Source organism: Micropterus salmoides, unplaced genomic scaffold, assembly GCF_014851395.1.
Source record: "Micropterus salmoides isolate LMB-PRFRI ecotype aquatic unplaced genomic scaffold, ASM1485139v1 Ms_hic_scaffold_3, whole genome shotgun sequence".
Taxonomy (NCBI): domain Eukaryota; kingdom Metazoa; phylum Chordata; class Actinopteri; order Centrarchiformes; family Centrarchidae; genus Micropterus; species Micropterus salmoides.
The window spans coordinates 31,705,883-31,726,161 of NW_024042261.1; the positions used below are offsets into that span (position 1 = coordinate 31,705,883).

Sequence of the window (20,279 nt, forward strand, 5' to 3'; positions counted from 1 at the left end):
GTGTTTTGTTTTGTCAAAGTGTTTGGTCTATTTTACGATTTTTTGAATTTATTCAGTATGGCTGTGGTGGGGAAAATTCCAGGCAACATCCAAATCCCTAAAAAGATTCTTCTGATATATGATGAATTGATGTATTTAACATATTCTGTTCTTAAAGCAAAACAGTTTGAAAAGCTAAGACTTGAATCTTACTTGAGTTTAAGCACATATCTGGTTGCTTCTGAATAAAAAAAAAAAAACAAAATCAGCAAAAACAGGTAATAGGTCAATTAAGAGAGTAGAGAAATAAGCGAATGCAAGCCATTAAAGAAATGCGGAATAATGTACAGCATTTAGGCACCGTAAAACTTAAATGGAAATTATCCAACAGCTTTGAAAACAAACATATCCAAGCATGAGTTGTCTGGAGAAGACAAAAGAATAATAAGTAAAGTAAAACAAATCATAAAGTGACGCTGAGGCAGCTTAAAATTGCATGTCCGCTGTCAAAAGTTGTCATTAAATGAAGGAAAAGAGTAACAGAAGTCTAAATGAAGTACTCTTTCTTTTCTTCTGCATGCACATGGTTTCCCTCAGCATTGATGATGGCTGTGTCTGCGTCGGGGGCATCCTCTGCTCCTTTGGCCTCGTGTGTTAGATACGTCCCTGTAGACATACAGAGCCACAGCGAGTTATCCACCTGCTGAATCGCACTGGACATATACATTTACGCCAAGCAAGGAACTTGTCATTAAAGGGAGCTCAAGTGACCTATTTTACCTTTATGTCTGGCCAGATATCGTCCAAGGACTATTATCAGACATAAGGTGATGAAGACCACGACTGCAACAACACCGCCGATTAAAGCGTGGTCAGGTCCATGTTGTCCTAAAGCATTAGGATCTGAAACAAAACAGAGACAGAGATGGAGGGAATGGAGGGCAAAGTGGAGAGACAAAATAACACCAGCAAGATGTTTCGCTGCTGTCTAATGCAGCTGTTGAGATTTATTAAAATGTAATCCTGCAATGGTCCTGAAAAAATCCAGATGAAGCTTTAACACGCGAACAAAGCACAACAGTCCCAAATGAGCTTCTGTCATATTTAGAGAAACATGACATTGCTGCTTTGAAGTGTTTGAATTGAGGTATAAAATAAGCAATCATAGGAAATACCACAAATCTCTGCAGTATTCAAAAATGTGCATTAGCAGCAACGTGCCGCAAGAAAACTGAAGTCTAGCTCTGAGTGATGTTTTAGGTTTTTTTGCCAAAGCCTTAACACATTCTGTCTTTTTTGCTTTCACTATGCCTGCTGCCACAGCAGCTGCTGCTGCTGAGGATCAGGTTTTAAAAATAAGTTTTATTTAATATGAAGCGTCCTCCGGGCAGAGAGCGAGCTGAAGGTTTGCAAGGCAGGAGCATGCCTTTGTCTCTGCTGTAATAAACTGTAAGTGGATGTGTCTTTACTGTGCACCTTGTGTGCTCTCATTATCTCAAGCTGATGAATGGCTATGGCTTGTGCTCAGTTTTGCAAAGTGACCCTGGGAAATGACGGCGGGAATGTTCCTACAAACCTCATTATACTCCTCTGCTAACGGAATGCAACCCTCATTTTCAGCAACCCAAAGTGTGGGACGTTCAAAATAAAGATGAAGTTGTGAAACATGCAGTTTATTTAACTCCATGCAGAATCGAACCACCACAATTGTTTTATCAGGGCCCCACAAGCCGGTGCTTCAGACTTTGACACAATAATTAGCTCAGTTTTGGTTGGATATCGATGGATATAATGATCTGTACAGATGATTCCACTGTCAACAAGGGGCATAAGCAATTTTCATATCATACTTGGCCGGTGCACACTGCTCACAGGAATGAAACAAGATGAATTGCTCTTGCTCACACTGCAGCTGAACTTGTCATCTTAACAGAACTTGCTACTTATTCTTTCACCTTGAGGTGTGAGTATTTATACTTGTCCAACCAAATATTTGAGCTTTGAGTCACATGTAAATACACAGATTATTCTTATGTCAATCCTGTAACAAAATACACAGAGGCAACAATTAACATCAATCCTTAAACTCTACACACTGTCACAAAAGGAAAACAACAGACATTTCAGCGCCACACAGGGACACCTTGTGTCGGTCCTGTATATATCTCACATATAAATTGCATATCAAACTAATTTGATGCAACCACATGCAATGCACAGATTACAACAAGAACGTACCTAAAAAAATATAAATAAATATAAATAGTTCCCAAGAATACCTTTGGACTTTCCCTTCCATTTCTGCTGTAATCACATGATCTGAAATCAAATATTTACACACCGGCACAGATACAATCTCTAGCCCAGCTCCACTGAGATAGAGCCATCTATTTCATTGTGCAAAGACAAACCAAACCAGAAACATATTGTGTGATAACTTATGCAGCCTGTGACATGGCTGGAGAGAAAGCAGCTGGTGTCAGCAGAGTGAGCATCCATGCATGGTGATGGTTTGGCTCATGCTGTGTGGAGGTCGTGATGTGTCCTGACCCAGATCCAGATCCAGCATCACACACTGTAAATCTGGCTAGCAATGATCATCTAATGGGATATTTACCTGTTGTAGGCCCTGGAAAGTCTTTGGCTGTTGCCATGGTTGCAGACAGTGACAGCAGTAAGGGAAGACGAGGGGAACAACACCATGATAAAAAGGTGACCACAAAGTTCAAAGGAAATATGAGAAATTAGCATGGTCTGTTTTTCTGAGTTTTTACTTTGACAGCGTGCAGAAGTGACTGAAAGCGAAGCTTGCCGTCAGAGCCAAACGCATGCTTAACTGGAGTAACTAGAAACAGTCACAAGGAGAGCAGCACAAGATACATCGACAATTACAAGATGAAGAATAAAGGTGTACATACTAAGATTTGTGGTGTGTAATTGACAGTGTACATCCTTAATAAAGATGGGTCAGTTGACCAAAAAAATAAACATATTTTTTCACTTACCACTAGTGGTGTAGCCATACAGATAGTTTTGGTATTTGCGCTTGTTGAAAGAAATCTGTCTAATAATTTGTAACATGTTACAATCTTAATTTAATGCTTTAAACATGACAAATGAAAATTCCATTCATCGCCATTGTTTTGGGGTGGAAGCATAGATCTTATTGGGATAGTAAAGCTCTATGATGTATAAGTAATAATAAAAATGCAGTCAAATGGCAAAGTTGTAGCCTTTATCGAAATGTTTTCTTCTGCTTCATTATGAGAGGCCAAGAGCTTACTGTTTAAAAGGTACCCTTTGGCATTTTTTTTTCTTTTAACCACTAGTAGTACTATGAAGCAATGTTTTTATGAGTGGGTTTTTATTGTGAGTGTGCACAGGGGACTTAAATGCTGCAATACACATTCCTGCCGCCAATTTCAAGCTATTCCACTGATTGACAGTTGCATTTCCAAAGGACAACTGCAAGCTGGTAAACAATGCACAATTTAAAATATTAAACCAAAAAAGCTTTGCAAATAATTTATGACGAAGAAAATGCATTGCAACACGTTTGTACCTCAAGGATACATATAATGCATTTTGGTGAGAAACAGTGAATATAAACATAACTTTTGTTTATTTACAGAAAAACTCCACAGGTCGACTTTGGTTGACCATCAAAGTGAAGTATATCCCAAATCTAAGTGACTGTTTTCTGCGTTTTCTTCATCACAGTCTTTTGACTGTCATGGCAACCATTTAGCATGTACTACCAGCAGAATGCTCTTGTGGCTCAATAGAACAAAGTCATACACAAACATTACATTTTGGTAAACATTATTCAAAGGTAAGTGCATGTGTCATTATTGTTTGGTTGTAATGGTAGATACCATTCAGCCTAAGAACAAAAGAGTATGAACTCATGAGTTTTATTTTCTGCTTTTGCAAAGATTTTCTGCTCTGTGAAATGCTTTACAAACAGTAACTATCACTTACTCTTAAAATGTATGCATATTATAAGTTAGCAATAATAATACTAATCAGAAACAGTAATAAAAATGCTGGTCAGGTAACTTTGCTGTGTATAAAAAATAAAGCAGAAAGCAAAGCAAAAATAGAGTATTGAAATCATGCAGTAAACGAATGCTATTTTCTAGCTCAAAGCCTGGTTGTTAGATCATCAATCATCAACTGTGTGTTCAGTGTGTTGTTTGTTAGTGCATGGAGCGTTGAGGTGGGGCCATGGGGGGGTACGAGCGTACCTGCGAACGCAACTGTGACTACCTATGCCTGATGCGGGAATGTTGCTTTAGCAGAAGAATAGAGGCTAGAGGGAGACAGAGGAGTAGTAGATGGAGGCACTAAGGTGACGGCGTCTGCTAAATGAAAACAGGAACAACAGGGAGCAAAAACAAATCTCTCCATGGGGAACAAGTTCAACATGCAAAAACTTACAGGAAAATCAAACAGCACAAATCAATTACTGCATGTGGCTGGTGCAGTGGGTTAATTCTGGCATTTTACCTCAGTGAATACAGGCAAAATAATGAAAAGAAATGCAAAGATAATAAAATAGAACAGTTGCATAAATGACTCAAGCTAAGAGTGAGTAAATTATTTCACTAATAACACTAGAAAAAGGATGAATCATACATAAAGGACTCATCAGCTGTTGAGGAGGAAATGTATAATAGACGAGTGAAATGTAAGGGTAAGAGGGTGAGAAGCAGGGCTGCAGCTACACAAACAGATGCATCTGTTACAATCTCTATTACATCTCACTCAGAGTAATTATCATATATGCCTTTTTTCTGCTTTATTTAATACGGTGTATTAAGGACCATAATTCCAGACATTGATGAATTGCGGCAGAGCAATGACATTTATTGCTGCTCAGCTCTCCTGTCATTAGCAAATTAGGCTTAGAGGCTGAGATGATCCGAAGAGACCCGGTAAGTATTCAGCCAGACACGGTGTAGCTCTGAAGAATGACTGTCATCATCAGTGGAAATGAGCTTGTCTCACACATTTTTTACCTGCTCGACTCAATTTTTCATCCTTCCCTAGCAACCAAGACTTTTGTATTTAGTGTGAGGGCTGCTAAGGCTTATACGTTTAGCTATTTTACTCTGTTAATCTAAAAAGTGAAAAACAGCTCCCTGGTATAACTCTAACAAACCAGGTTAATTCAACAAAATTAAAGTGTTTCTTTTTAATTTGAAATGTAATCTGACTGTGAAATGTGAAAAGTGAAACGTTGGTCCAGCACATGACTCCCAGATATGACAGGATGATATGGGGTAGCCTGACGTTATTGCCCACCCTTGTTCAATCAGCATGCTGAAAGAAGACACTAAGATAACAAAAGCGAAAAGAACAAATGAACATCCTCCTTTTCCTTCGTTTTTTACCAATGAAGGGCTTTCTCTCCGGAAAAGCCTTTGCCTTTAAAATCGAACGAAGAAGCTGCTGTGCATCCAATAACTGCTTGTGAGCTCGAATAAGTCCAGCGTCTGAGCTGTGATAAGTCGCTCCCAAACAAACCAAACTCTCGTGTGGGAATGTTTAATTGGCAAAAATGGAAACAAATAAATCCATGTTGAATTTTAATATTCTGTCCTTGTTTTTGTATTTTAACTTGGCTGTATTTGACAAACGTTATAAACATGTGCTGCATAGGCCTTAATGATCCGTTTCCTGCACCATGCTGTCTTTATTCTCTCAGCCGCTCCACTGTCTCAGGATTAACTTATCTCTCCTCCAGGCGGTACTCGGAAGCTAAATTCTGCATCCTTAACACTTTTTTCCCCTGTTTCCTCATAGGAAGAGTCCAAAAGTTAAACCTATGTAGCGATATGTACAGCACAGTTTACAGAGGTAAACTGGGTTATCCTACACAGTGCCAAGGCAAGATTTGGAAGTGAATTGGAAGTGCTAAGTTCAGTGCTAGTCCTAAAATGATGTTAGCCTTGATTTTATATTTGATCCACAAAATGAAACATATTTAATAACACTTGAAAATAAACTTACTATCCTTATTTTCACATTTGTGGTCAGATGTTGGAAGCCACCTGTTATTCTATATTTTATCCAATCCTGCACCTGGTACAAAATGCAATGCAATGTAATCATTAACTACAAATCACATATACTTCACATCACAGATAACCATTTGCATTCACAAATGGGTTCTAAGAGGTAGAGCATGTCATGGATTAATCTCAGAGTTGGTGGTTTGATTTACATGTCGAAGTGTGTTCGAAGTGTTCTTGAGCAAGACACTGAAGCCTAATTGGTGTGACCAAGAAGCTATTGGTATGAAAGTGTGAATGGGCGAACAAGAGGCAAATTGTAAAGCGACGTCAGGGTTTTTTCCTATGTTTCTAGTAGTAATTACTACTACTAATAACTACTATTGTTTTGTTATTGATTTATTTTCCACTGATTGAGGCCATGACGCCGATAGTGGTGCATACGGTTAAAGGGCTACCACGGAAACCCATGCATGTTATGGATTCACTGTGGTTGCGCAGTAGCATTTATATCACAGACACAGTACTTAAGTAACAGTCTTCTTGTACTTATTCACCAACTACCTAGCTATTTGGCACTCAGTTAGTGTGATGAACATCGTTTTATCAGTGCTCATCATTAGTGAACGACAACTCCGACCTCAGTAACGGAATAACTGGTAAATTGTTTGCTCTCATCTGTGATATTGTTAACTACTTTCTACCTGTAGGGCTAGTATAGTTTCTAGTCGATACATTTATTTTCCATTTACTGAGATTTATACCATTTTACCAGAGATTGGTTAAAGCCAACTTTTAGCTGGCTAGATGACAAAAGTTCACTTATTGAGAGGGCTTTGCTGCTTCACTGTGGTAAATTATGCTAGCTAGCTTACAGCTAGACCATCTGATACCTGTCACAGTGGGCTTTGGTCAAGAGATCTTCTGTGGACCCTTGTTGAAGATATACCAACAGTGGGCGATGTTTTTTTTTTCCAGCTAAACAGTTATTTTTACTCAAACTGTGCTGCGGTGAACAGTGTGGCTAAGTTACCAATAGGCCAAAATGTTAAGTACACATTGAATTGAATTGAATATCGTCCCTCTATGCAGGCTTTGGGTCATTATCTTTATAAAGAACACCAGCCATTTTTGATTTAGCACACAATGTGCTGCAAAGCCTTAAATATGAAGCAACAGAAAAACTGATCATCCATAACAAGACTAGCCATTACTGTACCCACCATATACAAACAGTACATATTCAGCACCGCTGGTCCCCAGGTGGTTGCTGGCCTCGCAGCGGTATGTGCCATTGTCTGTTTTGTTTAGTGTGGTGATGGTAAGTTCCCTGCCTTCCACAATCATACGCTCGATGTCTGGCAGCTCTCCTCCATCTTTAGACCAAAGCACTGGTTCAGGTCTGGGAAAGAAATCATTTAATATTATATATGATATTTAATTTTTTATCTTGCTGCTTATGATTCCCTAAATGTAAAGAAATAATTATTAGACTGAATAAATAGTCTTGAAAAATAACATTCTGTAGTCAAAAGAAATCACATTTCAAGTCTAATTTCTGTTCTATTTTCATGCCAGTTGATGCACCAAATTGAAGTTGTAAATAAATGCTAACTTACATTGGGTTGCCTATGGAAACACACTCCAGTTTGAAGTATTGCCCTTCCTGTGGAATAATCAGTGAATGCGTGATCTCCAGATGGGGAGCATCTGTGAAGAAGAGACGAAAAAATCCAAAGTACTCTGTGTTAGAAGCTTTAACTTTAACACTGTGTTGGAGGTTTTAACTCTAACACTGAAAAAGTATAACAGTAGTTAGTTCTTAACTCAGTGGGCAGCTCTTAGCTTTAGCCCATATCCCTGTTCTGCTTTGGTACTAATCCCTTACCTGCAAACTAATCCTACACTAATCCTGGGCAAATGCAAAGCTAAACCTGCAGACATAAATGTAATCTCATTCCTTGTTTTCTTCTCAATGCTAATCTTGCACCTAATCCAGCTTTGTGTGTATGACTGCACTCACAGTGGACCTCCAGGACCTCGGTTGTCATGTAGGGGTTGGAAAGAGACACATGCTCCACACTGCAGGTGTAAGCGACGCCGTTGTCCCGTCTGTCCACCTGGAACTGAAGGCTACTCCTCACTGTGAACGACTTTCCTGTTGCATTGACCTCTGTAGTGCCTGCAGAGAGTCAGTAAATGAACAATAAAAAAATTATTAAAATTATTGGGGAAAGGCCTTCAAGCAAATGTGTTTTTGAAAAAAAATGTAGAGAACAGAGCAGAAATCAGCTTGTATGTTAACGAGAACCTGAGAAACATCAAATTTTATTTCAACATGTTGCTTTTCTGACAGACAGTTGCAGTGTTGCTGTTGTTGTTTTTCTCTGAATCTCCTTTGAGGGAGAGAATCCTTGGCCTTTGAAAGTCAAGTCAAAGAGTGAATAGTGAGGGGAGAGCAGTATGAGCGTTGACTCGGTTGGTTGGGTGTGTTTGCTCCTCCAGGACCATCTCTCAAACATCCCAGTCAACACAAACAGGCACACACTCCCCTGGCAGTGCGTAGTGGATTTCCATAGTTGTAGTCACACCTTTCCTTTCTTTCCCTCCTTTGTCTTAGTTTCATGACCAAACATTCACCCTTTACACAGCTTCAGATCTTGATTTGTGTTTGTTTTTCCCTGCACTGTGATGTCGTCTTCATTTAGAGATGCCTTTTAACTTATAATTGGAAACATTTCTTTGTAGTTTGCTGCTGCTCTCCTGTCAATGCTTTGTGTGGTAGCGTCACTTTTCTCTGGAAACAGCTGTACAAGGCTAATGCGCCTGAACAAGGAAAAAAGGACAAAGGCATTACTTGATGACGGCCTCAGAAGGACTTTTCACTGGAGCTGCTACCCTCACTCACCCCCTTAGATCTTCTCCGCACTACATCCTCCCCCCTCCACCTCTCTACTCTCCCTGGACTTACTGCCATCCAGTGCAAACCCGAGTCAATCAATACATTCGTATGTACTCACTCCACTCCTTCACTCGCCAATACGCGCACACACACACACACACACACACACACACACACACACACACACACACACAATTGTTCAATCCCTCGGTCTATTAAATACTAAAACCCTTTGCAATGAAACCCAGATCCCCCATATCATTACTATTTTGGCCTGATATGACCCATTTGTTCCACTCCACTGATTATCTTTGATTTTGTCATCTGCAAGGGTATTCATTTTTTAGTGGAATTTTCAGTGGAACTACTACCATTACCACTACTTCTACTACTACTACTACTTCCACTGCTGGTACTTTTACTAGATATGACATTTTATTTTTTCAGCAATCTTTGAAGTGTGTGCTTCATTCTGGGTCTGACTATTAATTAAGTCTTTTGTATGCATGACACAAAAGTAATAATAGCATAATAGCAAGACAAGGAAGATGATAACTACATAAGAAGGAAGAAGAAACAAAAAATTGCCTTTTACATCCAACCTCATCGGCCTTCAGGACATTGCGCTCTTATTGATTAATGCATCACAAATATGACTATTTTTGACACCTAATTTTTTATTTCATATCATTTGAGTAAACAGGAATGTCAGAGGCCTTGCATTTGAGAGTCAAAGGCCATGCATTTTGCCCTGAAGTACAAAGGGGGTATAGTAAGTACCTCTGGTGCGTCAAACACAAATCTCTCTAGCTTTTCCTCTAATTCATCAAGTCGCCTGCAGCATCAGAGCTCCCATAGAGAAGCTGTCAGTTTGTTTCAAGGCGGCTTCTAGCATCGCCAGAGAGCATGCATGCGGCAGCTTTCATAAGAATGTGAATGTGCCAAGGTGCACCTGCTTTGAACCAGAACTCCAAGAGGCAAGCAGATCTGCATTCAAGCAACTGGGGGTGCTCCTGTAATCACCACCTCTGCATCTGTTTTAACAAGGCTTTCCAAAGTGTAGGCCTATTATAGTTTAATAAGAGTGATATTAGGGTTTAATTTTGGCTTCCCTTCAGATTATTATTGTTTTATGTTCTGTGGGTCAAGTTGTCTTCAGCTTTGAAGACATAACTGCATAACAGTTTGAGCCTTTGTTTATTTCATGAAGGCATCAGAGGCATTCTGTAATAGCACATTCACTTTTTACACTATTTCAAACTGTGCCGAGCAGGAGGTTCTGGCATTAAAAGAAGCACAGTTTGCAACCTACTGCCTGCTGACCAGTAATTACAGCCTAAAATGTTCTGAGAAATGTTATGTTTTCTTTTTCATTCCGTGACCTAATTTCTCTATTAATTTGCTGTTGAAAGCCTTTTAAATATAAACTCATTCACAAGAAAAAAGGCAATTTAGCAGTTGTTAAGGTCTTTAATTTTACATAGAAACTTGTTTCCTTAATGAACATTCTTGCACATTTAGTATTTTGGTGTTTGTTAGTTAGATGCTAAAGAGGCATAAGGGACATCCTAACAACTGCTCCGCTGGCAAATTTGTGGTTGGGTTCCTGTGTGAGATGGCAAATGTAGTTCATTTTCTACCAGTTTCAATCAATGTGGTCTTGGGCAGCGCACTATAATATCCAGGCCCTTAAACATGATTGGTTTCTAAATTTTATTCTACTAAGGAGAAGTGAGCGTACATCATCTAAAATAGCTCAAAATTACTTTGAGGTTCTACAACATATGCTGGTATATTCCTATAATGTGACTCATTTGTAAAATCCCTCAATAATTCGGCCCCCTATCTTAAAACTCAGAGAGTGGGTAAACAAAGGAACTATAGAAAACATTATAAGCCAGGGAATTGTGTGTTAAGAGTTACAGATGATAGGCTCATAATGGAAAAAATGTCAGGGTTAAACTGTGCGCAAATATGTGCAGCAACACATAGATCATTCCTGCTGCTGTTGGCTACAGGTACTCAATACAACGGACATATCATTCATGCTCATATACCCTTTTGTAGCACCATAATGAGCTCCCTCATGAAAGCGACACATGATATAATTTCGTATCATGGCCTTGATGAGGATGAGAATATTCAATCTAAAGAAGGGAAGTACAAGAAGGTAATCCTCTCAGACATAGAGGACAAACAGACAAATAATAAACAGACCACAATCCTGAAAACAGATGATGTCACATTCTGGTCAACACTGTCAACACTATGCCATACTGCATCTCATGTCTATGAAAACACACACACTTGCAGCTAGAGGAGAAAAAATGCCCTCAGGCCCATTATTCTACAATTAAAGTGGTTATTTATCAAGTTATGTAGCTGTTCATGTTGTTATGTTATGGTTTCAATCAACGCAACAGTTTAATTATAAATGTTAGAATAGTGTTTTTGTTACAATTGTGTCTAAACTATGACATATACTGTACCAGTTCCCCAGGTAGTTAACTTAGGCAAATAGTTGAGTTAATTAAAGCTATTCAATTAATTAAAACAATTAAATAAGACCTACACCCTTCTGAACAATAAATTCCCTATCCATATACATTCCATTTGTATAGATCTTGTTATGTTTCATACTGGAGATGATGGCGCAATGGATAAGACACATGCCAATCCCCCACTGTGACCCATGCACCATTGTGTCCCTGAGCAAGACACTTAACCCCTAGTTGCTCCAAAGGCATGCGACCTCTGCTATGTATAGCAATTGTAAGTCGCTTTGGATAAAAGCGTCAGCTAAATGAATAAATATAAATGAAATTGCTTTAATGAATAAGAGCAAAGTTAGTATAATATCATGCTATCAGTTTTGTACAGTGACACAGCATCAAACATATTCCAGATACAACATGAAGGCCAGAAGTTGTCTGATGACATGATGCACTGATTTGCATATGAAAATACTTAACCACAGCCCCCGCTTTTCGCTACATTAGATGTTGTGTATAGAAAACGCTGTGATCATCAGACGTCTTCAGATTAGAGAACCATGTAAGGCAAACATGAATCAGCTGGACCAATTTGATTCTTTGGTAGTAAACACTTCTTAACATGTTTTTAAACTGATTGGAGAAAGTTGCAACTTTTTGCCGCTGTTCACATTTGATAATTAGAAGTTGCAACAAAGTCGATATGTTGATGTGAGCAATCAGCAAACAGCAGAGAGAAAGAGATGTACAGTATACATCTGTAACGTAAGGGTGCAATATTGTTGAAATTAGAAACAAAAGTTTGTGATTTTTCATCTTTGTTCTGCTTGATCTTACAGAACAGGATGGGAGCCCAAATTCAAAATGAAGAAGCACACAGATTTAATGGGTCATTTCTGTATTTTTAAACCGGGTCACTATTTTCACATATTTTTGTGTTGCAATGACTAGTTGGTACAAAAAGTTTTGGAATCCATGCAGTAGATGGCTTCAAATGGCAGCCAGGAACTGGCTGCAGTGGCTGCAACGTATTCCTTAGGGGCAATTGAGCCCATCAAAATTACGTCCACAGGCTCAGACTGTTGTATGAGATGCCAAACAACATCATGGAAAGGATCCCTACGAGTCACTCCCAGTGTGTTTGTTTTTAACAAGAAGTCTCACTCAAGGAAAATTCTCGCTCTAAAATCTCGTGAGATGCGAGTTGTTGCAGGAAGATGATGGTGGAAATGTGAGTCCGAGTTGAAGAGAGGTGTTTGTTGCGTAAGGAAATAAAGTCTTGTTAGCATTTTCTCTATGTACACAACAAACCTCTCTCTCTCATTTCCACTGGTGTTTACTGCAACAACACGCCTCGCACAAGATTTAAGATCAAGAATTGTCCTTGAGCTAGACTTGTGTTCCCTTCCAATAGGCATCACCAGGAGCCACTCACAGGTATCCTTTACATAATGTTATTAGACACCTTGTATAACAGTCTTAGCCTGTCATTGGCGAAAAGAAGCATTTTTGTGGACGTAATTGCCCCAAAGGAATACGCTGCAGCCACTGTCGGCTGAAGCAATCTACTGCACGGATTCCAAACCCCTTTGTACCTACTAGTCATTTCAACACCAAAATATGTGAAAAGGGTCCCAAGGTTTAAAAACACCAAATTCAAAATAATATCAATAATATATATATTTATTGTCTAGATTCAAATGTCTTGATACCTTTGAGTCAGTGTGAAAGGAATATATAGGCCACTTTATGTATGCGAAGAAACTGACAGTGGGTGGATTTTTTTCCTCAATAGATTACAATTTGAAGCCTGGCTGTCATTCAGCGACACAAGTAATTTGTATGGCTCTATACACTGCAAACAAATTATTTGACATTGGATGACAGTTGCATTTTGAGGTTTGTAATGCTGTGTGCTTCTAATATAAATTGTTGAAAAACAAATCATCAGAGCATGAAATAAATATGACATGTTTTTGCTATTACACCTACTGTCATCTTGGAGCTTTGTAGACTGGTTCCCCAGTGGGGATAGATTTGACTGACAGCAGACACTGGCGGCAATGATCTACCGCAGAAGAACCAATGGCAAAACATGCTGCTCCCAGCACATACTCACTAAAGAAAGCTTTAAAGCAGCACCTACAAAAGACTTGGATTTGGAGCACTGATTGACATTCCTTCTCTTTGACACTTTGACATGGAAATGAAGTTTTTAAGTTGAGCCCTCCAGTCTCTGCTTTGTTCTTTTGACTTGGAGATGCATCACACCAGGTCTATTTGCCCAAGTGGTGTAATAAAACCCACCATACACAGGTAAAATGAATAAAAGCACATTTGTTAAGATACCAGTTAGGGGCAGATGTGGGGCATATGATGTTTTGTCTTTTTTTAGATATATGCAATTCACACATCACACATTAATGCCATTTCATACATCAAATATAAAGGTAGAGAATCTTTCTTTTGTTTTAATTTTCTTTCATGCATCTTTGTGATGCCTGTTAATCTGGGAATGAGAGGAAGGTATTACCATTTTTATTTTTATCCACAAAGGATGGAAGTTGAGTAATGAGTAAAATTATGGCACCCCTTGAACTCTGTTACTTTATATTGTGCCATTTGATTTATGTGCACATGTCCATATATGTTCAGCATATTACATTTTGAGCTTTGAGGATTTATTTTGAAGCATATCTCAACACACAAGTAAAAATAATAGATTATCTCAGTGCCTCTTGAGATGGACAGCAAGTCTGGATATGCTGTGTGCCAGTGCTCCACTGGCCTTTCAGGAATCTACGTGCATGTCATTTCAACAAGAAAACTTCATATCCCAGCCCCTCTCCCATCAATCATCATGCCATGTTGGGCAGACACAGACAGAACCACCAAGAAAAAACTCTCTGGTGCAAATCTTCAATAAAGAGCTACTGTCACACTGAGTCTCCACAGCAGGCTCCATTACATTAAAGAGCTCCACACAGCTTACCTCTGCCATCAAATTGAGGAAAAACATTCCATTCCTATTTCTTAATGTTTTTGAATGTTTTGTGCTTTTTAAAAGCAGAAATAAGATAAGTGATAAAAGCTACAAAAATACAAAGTGGAGAGCTTCAGACAGTTTGGAAAGAGGTATGCAAGAAAGTGAAAGCTTGTAAGACACACAGTGTGAAACCACAGAAAACTTCTGCTGGTTTAGTGTGATCAGCACACATTACCCTGCACCATCTGCTGCCTAATGCATTGTCTCTGTCATTGTTTTTTTCAGTCTGAGTGAAGCTAGTTACGTTGCCTTTCTGAGTTTGCATTATTGTGCATTCTTGTATCCTCCTTGACTTGTTTGACTAATCAAATCACTGTTGCTGCAACGAAAAAAGAAGCACTCTGCGGAAAGAACAGGAAGGCCAGCCAGATCAACTCATCACATGCAAACAGCGCTAATAGTAGTGCAGAGAATTTCAAAGCATGGAATACATTCAAAATGATCGTTTTAAGGTAAACAAATACATGAAGCACACAGCCTGTCACAAGATTATGAGCACAACTGCATGCTTACAGTTTAAGAGGCAGTTCCTCTCTAAGACAGTTTGGGGTGGGATAGCCTACCTCTAATTCCCCATGGCATACTTGACCAGTGTCGAAATGATTTGTCAATTTATCACTGAGTCGATAGTCAATCAACAGAAAAAGAAGTGCCAAAATTCTGGGGGGAAACTGTCAAACATTTGCTAGTTTCAGCTTTTAAAATGTGAAGATTTTCTACTTCTCTATTCTATTTCATTATAAATTGAAAACAAGCAAGAGCTGACCTTTTCATTTTTGATGATCACCTTTAGTATTCTGTGATTGTGTTTGTGTGATTGTGCTATTAATCAACCAGCTGCATGCATCAGCACCACTAACAGTGAAAACAGAATGCTGTGCAGAACTTGTTGTTGATGTACACTTTACAATTAGAATCAATACGATGCACTCCTATATGTCTTCACCTTGGTTGGGTAGTGAAATGTGGACTGCTCCGCCACAGTCCAGCAACATTTGGACAGCTTCCAACGATAGCAGCAATGCTGGCTGTGAGCCAGGAGAATCATGGAACTGCTAAACAGCGGCCAGCAGAACAATGCATGAATATGAGCACAAAAGAATGCAGCAGCTGAATGACTTGACAGTAATGATGTCTCCAAGAGGGTAAGGGAAGATACAATGCTCTGTGAAATCCACACCACATGCTTACCTTGGACCTCCTTGTTATTTCGGAACCACCGGATGTTGGCAGCTGGTTTGCTGCCCAGTGTGGTGCATGTCAGGGTGATTACATCCCCCTCCATGGCAGGCTTGGTGAATCCTGTGATCTCTGGTCGTCCTGGCACTCCTGTTGTGCATGGAAATATAATTATGAATAACATACTGAATACATTGATATGATGAGCTGAGTAATAACCCAGTAAGTGGTATAGGATGTATTCCCATGACAATAAAAAACACAATTTACTGACTGACAATAATTTACAGATATTCATGCCACCTTCTTCTTTCAGTGACAAGATCAAGTGTTACATTTGCTGTATATTAATTTTTTTTTTAAGGCAGGACAAAAAGAAACAACACAGAAAATGTAGGAGTATCACAATGAAACAGCCACCAAAATCAAAACAATAAGGAATTCTATGAAGCAGATGGTGACTACCAATAATTGGGAAACTAAATATGTACAATTTGTGTGGTTTATTAAATACAGTTAATAAACGCAGGTTTGAAAAATGTAGTCAGTAAGGGTTGAGTGGGATTTCTGCATATCCTTAAGGACACCTGTCTTAAATAGGTGTTGAGACACTCATTGAGCTTTTTGTGGCATTGCAAAAAATTAAATATAACACTACTAGCTTGCGAGCTTAACTGGCATCCTTTATTCTAGCAGACAAGGGTAAAATGTAATGCAGAAATGTTATTTTCCTACAGCGCATGCTGAAGAAAAACAACAGACTATAATTCAAAATGTCCAGGTATTCATGCTGTCAGAACATGAAGAATTAGCCACAAGTAATTGCCCTGTGGAGACTGGGCCAAAACAGAAATGCTCACCCAGAACAGTGAGAAAGGCCTTGGTGGTCTTGACAGGCATGGTGAAGAGCGAGCAGGTGTACTGGCCTTCGTCTGACAAGCTGACGTCACCGATTCTGATGGTGAGCTCCTGCCATGAAGCTCGCACCAGCTCAATTCTGTGGTCCCTTAGAGCTGTATAAGGAGGGATGGATGACACAAATAATCACAAAGCGCACAGAAAAAAAATGACAGAAACAAGGTTTACTAATAGGCAAATTCACACTAAATTCAGAGACGGCAATTCACTTGTAGAAGTACATTTTGTAATTCAGATGACCTTTAGCAGAAAAAGGGCGAATGCACTCTGCTTTCAGTTATTTCAAATATTTGTCAAATGCTGCAAACACATACTGTGGCCAATGGTTTGAAACATTTTCTTTGCATTTGCATTCTGGGGTGACAGTCTTATTCACAGTCAGTGAGAAAACAGAACACATTAGCGGGATGCACTGAAGCGTAACAGCAGAAAAAGCTTATAGTCCTAGATTACAATATCTATTTAGGTAATCACTTACATTCCAGGTATTGATTTACACTCACTTTAACACTTTTAGCAACTGGCTCTGCCTGTGACATTTCTCACTTTGAACATTTATACCAAAACCTTACTGGCTTAGAACCACTTAGCCTACAGTTACTGTGAAAAAAAATTAAAAAAAATTACATAGTGTATTAGTTCTGGGCTGACTAATAATTCAATATAATGTTTATTAAATGATATTGTATCATATTAATTAAATTATTTTTGTACACATTTCTGTTGTTAAAATTAAATTTTAGTTTAAAGAATTAATTAATAATAATTAATCAGTAATTAAAAATAGCTGCTACAGCTACACACAAATAAACCTCTACTTCTAATAAGATTCATGATAGAATAGTCATGACGAATAAAACCTTTCAGTGTGTTCTTAATATACCGCACACCTTCACTACTGCTCATTCAGTTGTGACTACAACCTCATAAAGCTGAGAAAACCACACAGCTAAGCTGAAAAAGGTCATCTTGCAGTTGTCATCTCTTATACAATTTCAAATTCAGAATCACCTGCTCCCACAAGCGACCAACCACAGAGGGCAGGAAGGAAAGTGCTCTTCATTGAATAAATTACACATTCTTAATCCCCACTCCCTTAAGGCCTGGCCAGCTTTCTCCCTGGACACTCTTTCATCTGAAGTAATTTGAATTCAATTGGATTGTACTACATGGGGCAAATCTGGCAGAACGCAGTAGAAGTAGGTGTTGATTTGGATTTAATTAATGTGGCAAATGTAAAATGGCAGCAGATAAAGAAGACATCTCTATGAAAATCATTATTCACCTGTTCTGTCCCATTTATTTGATATTAGTGATAAATATACAGCACAGACATGTGATACGCAATTCAAATAGATTGGCTGAAATGATTATTAGATTAACACAGACATAGGTCATTATCAACATACTGTTCTTCAGCTTCAATTACACCATATCATTTGATGATCATTATCTTATAATCACAGACACATAATAAAAAGAAAAAAATAAAGATTGGCCATAAAGATTTTGATGGCCCTAAGAAGTTTCTTATTAGTGACTCTTTGTTATCCAAGAACAAAAAGTAGTGTAAATAAAAACAATCTTCAAGCCAGAATTAAAATTTAATAGCAAGTTGTGCCATCAGAGAGCCAGCATATTATGTGCTATGGGGCTTAATCCAAACATTTGATAGTCTTACTGTAGCAAACCGCATCCTGAAACAAAGCTGCCTGATGTTCTTTGTAGTTAAGCATCCTCACTACAGAGAATGAAAATGCCCAGAGGCTCTGGTAGAAAACAGCAAACCCTTTGGTGGATGGATGCATTGGAGAGGTGATGGGGTCTAAGCAAACATCGTACAGGAACTAAGGAAGATATGGAAGTACAGGCTTAGAGGATCAAAGCTTTGGACAAGATGACATACTGTACTTCCCCTGACCCATATCCCTCTATCTCTGCAATGCACAGAGAAAAGACAGGGAGAAACAGACTCAGACTTTTCTTCTTCTTAACCCCTGTTCCTCAAAGCACAGACACATTTGAGATGCTGATAAATGTTCTGGCTGTTTCTTAAGAGGGATTTGTTAAGAGAAAACAGACATATTTTGGTTAAAGTAATATTCCGCCCACAATCTGTAGGTGTAAAAAGTGAAAAATTTGCTGTTTACTCAACTGATCAGTTTGATTTTATGCTACAACAGATTTAATGTGGACAGGATTATTTGGAGAAAAAATTATATAACCAAAATGCTCGTGGAAACTTCACAAACTACTGTAGCATGATGAACTTTTCTGCTGTCCATTTAGCACCATTGCTACCTTCGATGCTTAATGTTAATGTATTTAGCCATATTTCATTAAAATTATGACTGTTTAGAAAACACTCAGCATATGGTTGGATAAGAAATGGATTATGCTGCAGGAGTGGTTCTAGAAAGGTCTTTGGACTTTCTTTAAATGTGTTTGCTGAAACGCATTGCCTTTCAATGCATTGCAACTACCAAGAAATCAACCTGACTGTTCTCTGAAATTAAAATGACCTTTTACATTTACAGTCTGTTTCTCTCAACACGTAAAGTGTCACTTTAAATACCAAAAAAGTGATCAAATACAGTCCAGACCACTGATAGTTTCCAGTGACATTTAAAGTACCAAGTAGGCTACATGTTTTCTATCTATAGAACAATATCACATTACCATCCATACACATACAAGTACATTTAACTGTCAGTTGCTGAAATACTGTTTCAGATATTTTGAAGTAGTGGCTGAGAAAAAACTAACAGTTAAATAAAAGATGGACTTGACTGATGCATTTTTGTTAGACAGCCACTGGCACTACACAGCACGTGAATCACTGACATATTGATAGAATGAGATGTACAAAGGTTTGAATAACCCAAAGACAAGTGTTATCTATTACTCAAACAGCATATGGCCAGGAAAACCATACTACTAGATTCCAATCCAGGCTAGAGGCCCAGATTGTGGTCAGATTCGTCACAATCAGACCCAAATGCCAGTGGCTGACAAAGCTTTTTTCCAGGTGCTTTAGGAAATCAATGTGATGAAAAGGTTCATTTCCCCCAAACCCTAGATAGCTCCTGCGCTGTTCATTCTGCTTAGGAGGAAGCATAAATCTGCACCCTGACCTTGTGTATGCTACAGCCTTGCAGCATGGCAGCTTAATGTGCAGTACATCTCCTGTGATGGAGGCCTTACCAAGGCTGTCTCAAATCAGTAAAACTGACACCGCGGCTCCCCCCCAGGGCAAGGCATACTGTTGTATGGTCCTTTGATGCAAAGTAATGTTTGTCTTGTTTCCCTGACAGTTTTGCACGAACAACCATGTCAGTGGAAGACCAGTCTGAAATCTCCCAAGACAAGTGTAGATGTAGGTTTGTTAGATTCAGTTTTAACAACGTAGGTCAATTTTGCTAAATGTTACAGTAGCTGGATGTACTGTTCCACAAATGGTTTTAGAAGAAACAGCTGTTAAAATGACTTATTGTAATATGGTGCAATGTTTTAATGTGTAAGAGAATAGCTTCCAGTCTAGTTGGTAGCTACATTAGCTCTGTCCCCAGATGAAACTGGAAGCAGAGGAACTCTGAAGTACACTTTTTACATGGCATTCACTTCTACACTCCACTGAGCAGCAGACAGATGTTAACCAATGTTTTTAATCCAAAATGATGAAGTATCTCCTGACAGTCCAGATAGAAAAGGACATTTTACATCTATCCATTAGTCTTGGAAACAAG

At 38.7% G+C, this 20,279-nt stretch overlaps 1 protein-coding gene across 2 annotated transcripts in view; it reads right to left on the reverse strand.

The window, feature by feature from the left end:
- Window positions 1-225: 225 nt before the first annotated feature.
- The window catches only part of LOC119883478 (cell adhesion molecule 2-like), a 152,096-nt gene continuing 132,042 nt past the window's right edge, over window positions 226-20,279 (reverse strand). Inside the window, exons 4-11 of one of the 2 annotated variants that reach the window (XM_038694128.1) lie at window positions 16,476-16,628; window positions 15,628-15,765; window positions 8,020-8,178; window positions 7,616-7,706; window positions 7,220-7,398; window positions 2,597-2,623; window positions 760-882; window positions 226-645 (exon numbers count right to left, since the gene is read on the reverse strand). In XM_038694128.1, the coding sequence (XP_038550056.1) occupies window positions 527-645; window positions 760-882; window positions 2,597-2,623; window positions 7,220-7,398; window positions 7,616-7,706; window positions 8,020-8,178; window positions 15,628-15,765; window positions 16,476-16,628 (989 nt within the window). In that variant the 3' untranslated portion in view covers window positions 226-526. The remainder of the gene's footprint in view (window positions 646-759; window positions 883-2,596; window positions 2,624-7,219; window positions 7,399-7,615; window positions 7,707-8,019; window positions 8,179-15,627; window positions 15,766-16,475; window positions 16,629-20,279) is intronic. The other variant, XM_038694129.1, reaches the window with a different exon arrangement.